We start from the raw sequence: 13,926 nt of genomic DNA on the forward strand, positions 1-13,926 counted from the left end.
GCCTCTCCAAACGTGCGCGCACCGAGGGCTCCATCCCACAGAAAGGAACGCCGAAACGACACAACAGCGATTGCGTTCACGAGCTGGCCCTGGCACGTCATGCACACGTCACCTTGCGTGCGCATGACATGTTGATGTGTCTGCGTCATGTGATCCTACGGCTCCGATACTGAAGAGGGCAGGGAAGGGACTTGACTTGCGATGGCTACACGGGGCTAGTGGCAAGGGTTTCAAGATCGCCTTCTCGCATCACGGTTTCTCGGCTCATAATGAACCAATTTGAAACATTCTTGTGGCAAAACGCTCTTCATTAATTGGGCACGCAACAACTCCCGGTGTCTAACTACAATTGCTTATATCACCTCGTGAGCTGCTTTTTCAGAAGTAAATTACAAAGAAAACAAGAGCCACGTGCGCACCACATTTTTTAATTTATTTTGATCTAAACCCCCCTTTCCACTGACGGCACTCCACGGTTTCGCATTCGTTCTCCACCTTCCCGCGGCTGCACAGAGGGACCTCCTGTTCCCTGCCCACCGACACACCCATGTCTTCAAGGCTCTTCTTGACTTCCTTGGGGCACTGGACTGGACAACCGGCTGTACAAGCCACCCGCCGCGTCCTGGGCAATGGACGCCACTCTCCCCTTCTTTCTGATTCCCATCTTTATTTCCCTCTCCCCATTCCCCTGCAGACGCTGAGACGGGCTTCCATTCCGGTTCACTGCTGCTAGCGGTTGTTTTTCCGGTAGTTGGTTGAACTAGAGGGCTAGGTTGAACCCCAAAGAGTTTTAAAAGGTCAATATTGCCCAGTAACATGAATAACGGTTTCAAACTGCACTCAAAAGTGAAATTTGAGGTTAAATAGTGCTCGTATAGGCACCGTTTTTGAAAATAGGCATTTATAGGCACTTATAGGGATTTAGGCACGAACCCCAAAAATAGGCATTTATAGGCACTATAAAAACACTATAAAACCCCTTTTTAACCTTTAATTCATGCTCATATATCAAAGTGGCACGATAGGAATGCAAGGAACAAAATAGGCATTTGCCTAAAATCCGGTCTCTACTTATCACATAAGAAAGTTGTTCCCTGTTTGAAACACTCTATCCATTCTTAGACCTTGCTTTGCAATAAACAACTGTTACCATACTGTGCTTGCATTCGACGGAAGAATTTCAACAGGTTTAACACGTTCCGCAAACAAAAAGCAAATCACTGTGCCTATTTCCTCCTTGGTGCAGATAGGCAAGTGAGCTGCCTTGTTTAGCAGTCTGTTAAACTCGAAAAAGTAATGCGGGAATAAGATTGACACATTGCATGGAAATGTTGGAGACGGCACTAATTCTGTGCTGGATGCTAGCGATGTTACCAAACCCTAGTGCGAGAAATACTTTTTTACTTGCCCTGATATGTTAGCGTGCCAATTACCTCAGATCCAGGCCCTAGTTCAGAACTATAGGTATCCTGCCTTCAAAATTTTTTGTCAGTGTTCTTTTAACTTTGTACTCCTCAAGCCCAATTTCTGTATCACATATTACTGCTGCATATTGTGTGTACTAACAGAACACCTTAAGTGTAAAGAATCAGAGGGCACTGAACATGTGTCTGTTGAATGCAGTAGCACTGAATGAATGTCAGGTATATTCAAAAGTTGATGTTTTTGCAGCCATGCACACAAGAGCACAGTGATGGAGGTCAAGTGGAACCGCAATGGCAACTGGCTGCTCACCGCTTCCCGAGACCACCTGCTCAAACTCTTTGATATCCGCAAGATGAACCAGGAAATGCAGACCTTCCGTGGACACAAGAAGGAGGCCTGCAGTCAGTGGCTTTTTCAGTCTCTTTCAATCCTAGCTGCACGAGATGGCTGTACAAAGAGGCTTTCTTTGAACAGGCTTTACATTAGATCGTGATGCATACCTGGCTAATGTTTACTTGTATATGGCATAACAAATATAAAATGAAACGCATAGTTACAACTGATGCACTGCGAGCGCACACATTTCTGTATTTTTTTCAGCTTTCGCAAACTCCCGTGCCATTTTTGGACAAACTGACACATTTTGCACCAGTTAACGCAGTGTTTTACAGTGCTTTAATACAGACCACTAAACAACTTGGGCAGACTGAGCTCCACTAGGCACACAAATTTTCGAGATGACCTGGCTCTTCAGGAAAGGTGCCCTGTCCCCACGTACAGTGAAACCTCGGTGATACGATCACAGCTCATACGAATTTCGGGGTGATACGAATTTTTCATTGGTCCCGGCCAAGGCCCATGGGCCTGCAATGTAATGGAGTACAGTTGTTGCGAACCGATTTTCAAACAGTGACGTTTCATACGAACGTAAGCTACCGCCCAGGTACGAAGAGGTCCTGCCCGCGCTGTCGCGGAAGGCGCGCCAAGCATGTGCGGGGAACGCAAGCTCGGGCGTGCGCGCCGCACCACAAAATCGTCAGAATCACGGAATAAGAAAAAAACCTTTCTTACGGTCAGAATAAACCTTCAGAGACGCGTCACGGCCTACGAGATTGTGTGCGCGAATCTTTGAGGCTCTTATGTGCCTCCGTGTGCCTTTGCGTTTAGAGAACAGAGGACATTACCGCCATGCTTTTTCTTTTTCCAACGCTTTGATGCGGGCTGCTATCGTTGTACTGTGTCTACACGATCCTGCCTCGTGCATCAGACATCCTATGAAAGGTGGACGAGGACCGAAAGAATGCGAGGAAGGTCTTGGCGAAGGAGTCAGGCCTCACACCGTCAAGATGCGCGACCGTTGAGGTCGCACTAGCGTGGATACGGTCGTAAATTACCCAAAAAACATCCCCAACACCTCCGCGATTACAAAATCATAACACAGGATCGTGGTTCGGTGATTTTGTGGCCTTGATCCATCGCGTCAACGCACCTGGTTCATTAATTAAATACGCGCGTACGGGCCGTATATTTACGAGTGCTGGTATGATTGCCGCCATCTAAATACTTAACTGACAATCATTCAGGGTTCTTCCTGACGTTTATGCGGCCCTGAAAAACAATAAATGAAAATGTACGCCAGCTTTCTTTTCTCGCATGATAAATTTCCATGCTTTCTGGTGATACGAATTTAGGATGATACGAATATTTTTGGTGGTCCCGTGAGATTCGTATCACCGAGGTTTCACTGTATAGCACTGTTGCTTTGCCCAACAAAATCGGTGTTGAAAAATGCAGGTGAAGTAGAAGCATTTTCACTTGGCCTATAGCCATTTGAACAATAAAAATCCAGAAGCTCTGCTTGCTCACACAGATGCCAGGATGTGCTGCAGATTGTCAGCACCAAACATTATGTGCCGCAAAGGGTGACTTGGGCACCAAGAAGGAAACTCATTGTTAAAATGCATGAACGACTGTCACGAGGAGGGAAGGCATGCCAAAATAACCATTTCAACAGGCATTCTAGCAACTAGCCTCTCAAGTTTGTGCCCAGGGAGGACAGTGAGCTGCTGATGTGACATGCAAACACACGTGCGCAAGCTGGGAAAAAGCAAACTGTGGTGATTGGCTAAACTTTGGTTAATGAATTATCACGTTGTGGTTACACATGCACACAAATTGGAAAGGTTCACTGAACTTTGTGCCAGCCTTTTCCATTTCATTGCCACACACTTTGCATGTTCAGTAAAATCTCGTCAATACTGTCATGTGGTTGTGATGGTGAAGTATGCAAAACAACAGATGAAAACACTTTCTTGAGCTAACTTGTGCCCACTAAAAAATGAACTCAAAGTAAAGCAATACACGCTGTACATTGATAGCAGCGAGCACAGACGTCGAGCATCGACTAATCTGATCGTTGTCGGAATGCACACTCTTTTATACATGAATGATAGAAAATTCTAGTGATATCAGCTGGGTCTTGTGTTAGCTCCAGAATAAACTCGACTACTCATGTAGTGCACACAATCTAATCAGGACCACCCAAAGAGTCTCGAAGTTTCCTAAACATTGCAATGGGGCATATGCCAAGCGGTGGTAAGCATTTCTTGTTGGTGAAGTCCGATCACATAACAGTGAACAAATAAACATGCATGGCAATATATACCCACTTTAAACATTACTCACGGGTGAAATGCACTTGCCATGAATCCCCGTGTGAGTTTCACAAAGCCTAATGTTTTCTCTGACCGCTTAAGTCGTAATGGCTCACCCTATGCCTACCAGTTCTTGTGTACCGCAATCACTTCTAGTCACCTAAAGGTTGAGTGTGTTTCTCGGCTCGCTGTGTGGCTGATGCCACCATGTGCCACAAGAGGTCTTGCATCTTTCTGGTAGCTGCAGAGGCCGAGTGATTCCAACAGCTTCGCCATTGCAGCAATGCCTTGACGGATAACCATCGGGAAAAAACAAAGCGGGGCCAGTATGACTTATCACAATGAGCGCTTTCAGCTGTTTTCTTAGCAGTGTGTGTGGCCTAGTGCTGTCGCAAGTGTACTTTACACTTTCAGTAGGCGACAAGCATAAAATGCTGCACCGCCTCCTTGAGCAGAATTGCTTTCAAGTGTGCATTACTTTCTGTAAACGAAAGCAGCTTGCTGTTGTAGAATTGGCTCAAGGAGGTACTCGGGACCACTAGTGCATTGCACAGATGGGGAATGCATGTCACTTGCAGGAAGTTTGCCATCGCTGCACTAAATACTCGCCACACCTACGCAGTTAGACCTCATTATATAACGAAGTTGGTAAAATCAGCAATCTATTTCGTTATATTGAAACTTCATTAAACTGAAGTTCGACCTTTTAAGCAAAGTATAGCCTCCAAAAGCTTCTTTTTTTTTTTTTTTGCATGGAGAGTGCTGGAAGAATGTTTGTATAATGCAGTAGTACAGAAAGCTAATTTCACTAAAGCGAAAAAACAAAAGAAGAATTTTTTTGAATTTGAGGTCTGGTGACCACGACTCGATGCTGTGCTGGCAAAGGAGTCCTCTTCTCAGTGGCCGAACATCACACGTCAACCCAAAAGAAATGCAAGTCTAACGCATTGTGGTAATATAAATTAAGCATTTGCAAAAACAGCATTCAACTCAACCATATCAGCACTGGCCCTAGCATAAGTTTCGATTTATCGCCTTGGTCTTCCTCTGGAGCAGCACTGAATCTTTGTTGCACTGAAATCACAGATCACATGCTTCCTTGCACAGTCAAACTCGCATATATCAAACTCACAAAAAAAAAACATTAGTTAGTTCTATATATGGGATAATTCAATATACAACTTTTAATTAAATTATTGTATTTGTGGTGCAAATTTCGGTGCTCAAGTTGGCTTCACGGCGCTGCCTCATGATAATGTAAGGAAGATGCCTTCACAGTATTACGCAGCTTTTTTTATATAGTTTGTGTTTTCTCGCTGTTTGTAAGTGCAGGGGCGGGTTATACGTGAGAAATGCAGAGGTGGGTTGTACAGGTTATACTGGCTACATGCGGGGGCAGGTTATACATGAGAAAATACGGTGATAGAGGCCGTGTTTTTCTCTCCAATGTCATAGAAGCTCTCCTCAAAGAATGTCATATCATTCATCGCACAACAACTGTGTATCACCTGCAGACTAATGGGATGACTGAGCGCTTCAATCGCACTCTTGGTGACATGATGGCCATGTACGTCGCATCTGACCATAGCAATTGGGAGCATGTTCTCCCATTTGTCACATATGCTTACAATACCGCCACGCAGGCCACCACAGGATTTTCCCCCTTCTTCCTACTTTATGGGCATGAACCATCCTCCACCGTGGATACCATTCTTCCGTATTGCCCTCATGCCTCGGAATCTACTACCGTGTCCCAGGCTGCTGCACACGCAGAAGAGGGTCGAAAGCTCTCCCGTATGTTGACGTCAGAGGACCAGCAGCGCCAGAAGCACCACCGCAATCTTGCCGTTGCGCCTGCTTCCTATGCTCCTGGCTCGCTTGTGTGGCTTTGGGTGCCTGCCTCGACCCCTGGGTTGTCCCAGAAACTAATATCAAAGTACCAGGGCCCCTACCATGTAGTGAACCAAACATCTCCTGTGAACTATATTGTCACTGGGTCATGATGTCAACGAAGATCGCAGGCGACGTGTCCAAATGAAACTCTTTAATTGGCCGAACTTGTGGCCGGGAAACTGAAAGTCAAACTACAACAATACACTGGTAGCGGCGAACAGAGCGTCGGCTGTCGATCAACTGACAAGCGGTGAAGCACATCGGCGTTTATGCATGTGCCGTAGAATATTCCAGCGTTATCGCTGGTTGTCGCCCAGTCTCTAGAATAAGCTCAAGTGTTCGCGTCTTGCGCGCAATCTTAACAAAATGATCTACAATAATCGAGAAGCTTCTCAAACAATGAGGCGCGGTTTGCGCTGAGCGTCGCTGACAGTCTTTGTGGGCGAAAACCGAATACAGCAAAAGTGATAATAAGAAACGCACATGGCAATGCCCCCTCTGAAAAAGCATCGTCCCGATGCTTAAAAATAGAACATGAATACATGCAGTACTAAAGAATACTAATAAAGCAAGCAGACATTAGAGTCCTCAGGTGCGTTAATGAACATAGTACGGTTAAGGTGCACCACATGCACAACCTCGGGTCAAGCTCGGCGCCTCTGAGAGTTCATGATGTCGTCGGGGATAACCTCGTAGTCGAGTGCACCGACACGTCGAAGTACCCTGTACGGTCCGAAGTATCGTCGAAGAAGTTTCTCGCTCAGTCCGCGTCGTCGTATTGGCGTCCAGACCCAGACACGGTCACCGGGCTGGTACTCCACGAAGCGTCGTCGAAGATTGTAGCGACGGCTGTCGGTGTGCTGCTGGGTCTTGATGCGCAGGCGGGCGAGCTGTCGAGCTTCTTCAGCACATTGTAAGTAAGCGGCGGCGTCGAGATTTTTTTCATCGGTGATGTTGGGTAGCATGGTGTTGAGCGTTGTCGCCGGGCTCCTTCCGTAGACCAACTTGTACGTCATCTGCGTCGTTTCTTGGATGACCATGTTGTAAGCGAAGGTCACGTACAGAAGGACGGCGTCCCACGTTTTGTGCTCAACGTCGACATACATGGCCAGCATGTCGGCGATGGTCTTATTTAGACGCTCGGTGAAGCCATTGGTCTGCGGGTGGTAGGCGATGGTGCGGCGGTGGCTCGTCTCGCTGTATTTGAAGATCGCCTGAGTTAGGTCCGCAGTAAAAGCGGTACCTCTGTCTGTAATGAGGACCTCTGGGGCGCCATGACGCAAGACGATGTTCTCCACGAAGAACTTGGCTACCTCGGGGGCACTGCCTTTGGGCAAGGCCTTTGTCTCGGCATCGCGGGTGAGGTAGTCAGTTGCTACGACGATCCACTTGTTGCCAGAAGTCGACGTCGGGAACAGCCCCAGTAGGTCCATCCCGATTTGCTGGAACGGCCGGTGAGGTGGTTCGATTGGCTGCAGAAGTCCCGCTGGCCTGGTCGGTGGTGTCTTCCGTCGCTGGCGATCTCAGCAAGTCTTAACGTAGTGGGCGACGTCAGCAGCAAGGCGTGGCCAGTAGTATTTTTCCTGTATCCTCGTGAGCGTGCGGGAAAAGCCGAGGTGGCCAGCCGTCGGGTCATCGTGCAGGGCCTGCAGAACCTCTGGTTGCAGTGCCGAAGGTACAACGATAAGGTAGTCGGGCCGGGCTGGAGAGAAGTTCTTCTTTACGACGACGTCGTTTTTTAAGAAAAATGACGCCAATCCCCGCCTGCATACTTTTGAAACAACGGCGGTTTTGCCCTTGAGGTATTCCACAAGGCCCCTGAGTTCCGGGTCGGCTTGCTGTCGTTCAGCGAACTCTTTGGCACTTATGGTTCCCAAGAAGCAGTCATCATCGTGGTCATCCTGCGGCAGTGCGTCGACGGGGGCACGAGACAGGCAGTCGGCATCGGAGTGTTTTCTTCCGGACTTGTAAACGACAGTAATGTCGAATTCGTGAAGTCCTAGGCTCCACCGTGCGAGGCGACCCGAAGGGTCCTTCAAGTTGGCTAGCCAACTCAAGACGTGGTGGTCGCTCACAACTTTGAAGGGCCTGCCGTGCAGGTAGGGTCGAAACTTAGATGTAGCCCAGATGATGGCAAGACACTCCTTTTCCGTTGTGGAATAGTTACCTTCTGCTTTGGATAGGGACCGGCTAGCATAACTGATGACTAGGGGTGTGCAAATATCAAAATATTCGAATACGAATCAAATACCGAAGAATCAAGTAGTAATTTTTTTTCCACCATTAATCTTTTCTTTTACTACGTAGTTATGCTGAAAACAGTACACTTGTATGCTATCAGCACAAAACCTGTTATTGCACAGAAGAATATCTGTACTTGCCAAGAAGTGCATGACTGTACTATATTTAGTTGAGCTTGTGACTGAATGGCTTAGGTTCAAATCGCATGTTAAACAAACTTTCTCTTTCCTTTTCTTTATGTGGTAGCACTGTATTGAAGAAAAAATGCTTTTGCACCCGTCTTGGTGGCTTAGCGTCATACTAGTGAGTACAAGGACGCTGGTTTGATATTTGCCCGGCTGCATTATGAAGGGGTGAATAGTAACAACGCCCATTCAAGAACCCCATGCGGTGATCACTGATCAGGATCCTCCCACTATCATCATCAAGTCGCGGTTTTGGGAGTTTTGGCACCATAGGCGTGCGCAGGGTTCCTCATCAGGGGGGGGGGTTGAAGGTTCATCACAGCGCCCCCCTCCCTACTAAGTCCCTACTAAGTACAGACGAACCCCCCCCCCCTTACTAAGTCAATGTATGGGGCAGACATTGCGCCCACCCCCCTCTTAAATGGCTTGAGGGTGGGCGCCCCCCATCATGCGCATGCCCATGTTTGGCCCTACAACCCCCGGAACTTCCATGTTTTTGTTATTAAATGCGAAGCATTTCTTAGCGAACCTCAGGCACTTTGGCCGTTTCTATCTATCTATCTATCTATCTATCTATCTATCTATCTATCTATCTATCTATCTATCTATCTATCTATCTAATCTATCTAATCTATCTATCTATCTATCTATCTATCTATCTATCTATCTATCTATCTATCTATCTATCTATCTATCAGGGCTGGGCAGAGATACTCAGAAAAGTATTCCGGAATACAGATATCGAAATACATGAACTGGAAGCCGAAAATACAGATACTGAGATACATTGGCCTTTAACGTAACGGGATATTTCGGAGATACTTTTGCAATAAGACGAAAAAAGTATTCCGTAATACAGTTACAGCGATACAGATACTGGAATACTTTTATTTCAAGGATGCTCATACTACGCAAAGGCACGTATTAGTGCAGCGTGATGTTGTAATTAAAGTTACAGCGCATCGAAACGTTCAGTTCATTTATTTATTTATTACAGTACCCTCAGCGCCATTAAGACATTGCAGCGGAGGGGGGCGGACAAAGTGCATAATCAGTAATAATGACATAATTACAAGTATCAATCGCAATAAAAATACACCACTTCACAGCAACAGTAACAAAGATTGGACACCGAAATCGACATACTTGGCGAACAAACTAAGCTATACTAGAAACAGCACACTTTAAGCAAATCACTCGAATCACTAATGAATCTCTTCTAGTGCACTAATGAACACCAGTGAATGGAGAAAAAGCACACATTTATTTTGAAGATCTGCTTTCCTGAGAAGGTTGCTGTGTAGGCTTCTCAAATGGGCTGTCTTCCAACAGCTTCGGTTCAGCCTCAGCACAAGACTCACGAAAGAAAGTCTGTCTACCGCTGAAGGCGAGCACAAATTCGTGTTATAGTGAATAAATACCGCCTTCATAGCCGGATTGCCCTGCAGCGTGACGATATCTCTTCTCGGGTCATCTAGATACCGAAACACTTCCGCCCTCACTTGGGTTGTTCTGACTGTTCAGAATCCGAAGTCGGTCCCCATCTTCGGAATCCTCAGCCGTCTGACCCTGTCGGCTTCAATGAAGCTGTCACCACCGCCGACGCTACCAGCACCCATTTTAGAAAGCCGCAACAGGCGAAGTCGGCTCCGTCGGGGGGGAAGCCTGTTACCACAAAAGACCGTTTCACGCATGTCATCAATTAAGAACGCACCCTGACATTGGAGAGGTGGCTGAAAGCGCGTCAGAGATAGCCATCTTCTAGTCACTTCCGCCGCGACTACGGGAACTGCTTTTGGAAGTGTCGCCGCTTTGAGAACTGAACGCCTGCAAAGCATTGCAAAGCCTGTTCCAAGGCGGTATCCGCGCGGGGGGTCGGGAAGTAATGGCTTGCCACCCGAAAAAAATAGGCAAGATGCACTGACCTTGAGAGACAGCGTCTTTCGTCGGCAGAGGCCGACAACACTGCCCCTGCGATTCTGCCGTCTGCGTTGTCGCGCGCTTTACCACATGGACCATTCTGTGCTTGAGGGGCAACCATCGCCGCCCTAGCTGTCGGCGACCGGCGGCGCGCCTTTGCTTGTCTTGGCACAAAAAAGAGAAAAAAAAACGTCATTTCCCCATTGGAAACAGGCCTCAACTCATTTCAGACACAAAAAAAACAATGTAACGAGATACCCGTGTCCTGCATAGTATCGCGATACAGGCGATACATCGTAAATGTATTTCACTACTGAGATACAAATACATTTTTCAAATGGATCTCGATACAGAAATACAGATACTCAAAAGTATCTCTGAAATACTATCGCGATACTCTTGTATCGCGATACTGCCCAGCCCTGCTATCTATCTATCTATCTATCTATCTATCTTCTGTCTGTCTGTCTATCCAGCCGCCTACCAGGGGCGTAGCCAGAAATTTTTTCGGGGGGGGGGGGGGTTCAGCCATATTTTATGTATGTTCGTGCGTGCGTTTGTATGTGTGCGTGTATATATATGCAAGCAAAACTGAAAAATTTCGGGGGGGGGGGGTTCAACCCCCCCAACCCCCCCCCCCCTTGGCTACGCCCCTGCCGCCTACGTCTGGGCGCTCCCCAGGTCGCCTCCACAACGTGTAGTATACCATACCTGCCAAGTCTCCCGGATTACCCAGGAGACTCCCCGATTTCGAACGTTTCTCCCGGTTGTACGGGTCACAGGAAAATCTCCCGGAAATCCAGTTTGCCCCACGCATCCAGTGCTTTGTCTGGCCACGTGAGCAAAGTTGTCTGGCCACGTAGTAGAAAGGATTCATCTTTTTTTTTTTTTTTTAACGATGGTAGAAAGGTTCAACTCAGTTTCATTGCGCATGAAGTAGCTGTGCACTATGCGCCGCAGTGCTGCCAACGCAAACGTGGCACTGCAGCCGCGTCTTGCCGGTGATGCGCTTCTCAGTTTGGCCCTAGGAATTCAATTTCTTGCACTTCGGGAAGGCAAGTAGGGCCCGCAGAGCTTCAGCCTTGATACGCTTAACTATTCGCTCGCTCACTCCGGTGAGCTCGGCGACAGTCCAGCGCACTGCATTTGAAGACAAGTCACGCTGACAGCGCCTTACTCCAGCGTAGACGTTGCAGATACTCGCTTGGTCTGTTTTGATAGCCACTTTCTGTCACATTTAGTGTACAGCTTCTTCGGAGAACGAGGCGGCGAGTTTGTGGCCGCACACGGTTCAGTCCAACGTTTATAGATACTATAAACGTTGGTTCAGTCTGCATCGCGGACGCCATGTTTACTGAGAGAGCAGGCGTGAGGAAAACGTGGTGCTGTTATCTCGCCTCCAAAACTTTGTGTCACTACTGCTTTAAGTGGAGAGCTCAGCACTTAGCGCGTTCGCCAGCGCTCGCGACCGTCCCCGTCTCAACGGCACCCCTTACGGTCCCAATTGCCCGACGAAATAACTGGTAAGCAAGCGACGACAGGCCTCGCACGCGGAGCGATGTTATCGCAAGTGCCCTTCGCGCGACGGTGACGGGCCACGGCCGGGTCGTTTCATCTCTGCTTCAACCGCGTTCGTCCCTAGCGCTAGCATACTTTCACTCACACGTGAAACAGACGATGCGTAAGCGATGTTATCGGTTTGGACTCTGTACAGATCAGCGGCGACCGCAAAATCCCGCTGACAATGTCCATATAATTGCTATCAACTGTTACGATAACAACTGGGGCTCTTCGATTTTCCACTTCTGGCTACCCGCGGGTTGCCAGAGCCAGCCAGAGCGCGCTCGTTTTTCTCGGGTTGCTCCGACCCCCCCCGCGGTGCACTTCCGGTTGGTGTTCGTTTTTCTCGGGTTGGACGGTTCTGGCGACCCGCGGGGAGCCCGAGGGTCGCCAGAACCTTCCAGGACAATTTAGTCGTGGAAGCTCTCTGGAAGGTTTCGGGCTAGCAGACGCCGAAAAGAGACGATACGCGCTCGCCGCCATCTTTGTGAGGACTCGACGGATTGCAATGCGGGCGCTTGCGGACTACACATTTGCTTGTCCTTACGCTCGGGCCGCTCGGCGCCGTTCCGCCGTGCGAGATGGCGCGATTACGAGTGGCGGCGAGCATTTGGAGCTAACGTTTATTGCTTTTCTTATGTGTCCCGTGAAGTTTCCTTCCGTGAACAACGCGGCGAACTGTCGCGTTCTAACCATTCTAACTGCGTCGTGCACATGTCCGAAAAGTTATGTACACGTTCGTACGAACGCATGGAGACCCCTTTCGAGTTTATTTTTTCGTAGTAGTATTCGATTGTGGTGTCGTGTGTGCTTTATGTGCATTTAGCTGAGACGATTGTGATCGAACTAGCTATTTCACTCCGTCGTATGTTTGCGTGCGTGAACCCCGTCAGAACTTAACTATATTTCAACTAGGTCTTCGATGTTGATAAAATGCACTGATCGAATAAATGCGATCGCGACATTGTTTTTTGTGTGATCCTCGTTGGTCGCGAACGGCGTGCGAGCGTACTTCGATCTACGGGCCAGTATATGAGGTATATGGTATTATGTTATGTTACGACGCGTCGATGTGAAAAAACGAAGATGAATTCAGAAATGTATACATCCTTTTGTTGCTTATTTCATCGTCGGCTTTGTCTTTTTCCACTTCTTAGTAATAATTCCATGCAGTATGTACGCGGTTATCACCTAGTAGCTGAAATAAAAGCTGAGCTAGTACATGAGATTTTTGGAGTGCCACTTAGGACTGGAAAAGAGGCTCAGGCAACATCTGCCAAAACGAGTCGAAGACGTGTCACACGGAAGTTTATTTTAGATATAAAGCGCACTCGTGGTACCCATACCGCCGCGTGTCTCAAGTTATGACAAAACGCAAGCTGGTCAACGCGTTTGTGCGACGTAGTACGCGATAGATCCTCGAGCTCTTTTGGGGACACGATCACTTTCGCGAGATTTTCGCGTCGTGTTGTGCAGCGACTGTTACACGTACTAAGCAGACGTGAGCTGGTAAAGCCGTTAGCGGCGCGGTAGCTCACCTTGCATCGCTTTCGTGGCGCCGTGCGCCAGCTCGATCGCTGTTTTGTTCGCGGATGGTGCGAGTTGCGCACGATTTTGCGAACGTACGTGATCGTATCCCAAATCCGTATGCTCGAGAATATCGCTTCAGCTCTTCAGCGAACCTAGCCACATATTTTCAAGCGGGCAATGCAGAAAAACCAACGCGCACGCGGCGCAAAGTTTCGTTTGCTGCCACGGCAGTAGCGTTTGTTTACGTTTACGCTGGCTGTCCCAGCGTTCGATTTTGTAATCTTGGGGCAGCTTCGGGTTGTCTCGGGCTTCCCACACACGTGACCAAGACGCTACTTCCTGTCCCGACCGGAACTAGATGGCTGACCCTCTGGCTATCTCTGGCTGCCAGAGAACTGCCAGAAGTCCGAAAATCGAAGAGCCCCGGTTACGCAACTGTAGCGACTGCAACTGTGAGTGCAACGTACGTGCAGTGCACCTGCTCATGCCACTCGGCTGTGCATGTATCTAGGGAAACT

General features: G+C 48.2%; 1 protein-coding gene across 1 annotated transcript in view; it reads left to right on the plus strand.

The window, feature by feature from the left end:
- Positions 1 to 13,926, plus strand: part of LOC119390989 (pre-mRNA 3' end processing protein WDR33-like) — a 277,891-nt gene that overhangs the window by 164,110 nt on the left and 99,855 nt on the right. Inside the window, 1 exon segment of the mRNA XM_049415008.1 lies at positions 1,672 to 1,826. Within this exon segment, the coding sequence (XP_049270965.1) occupies positions 1,672 to 1,826 (155 nt within the window).

This window comes from Rhipicephalus sanguineus, chromosome 4, assembly GCF_013339695.2.
Source record: "Rhipicephalus sanguineus isolate Rsan-2018 chromosome 4, BIME_Rsan_1.4, whole genome shotgun sequence".
NCBI lineage: Eukaryota > Metazoa > Arthropoda > Arachnida > Ixodida > Ixodidae > Rhipicephalus > Rhipicephalus sanguineus.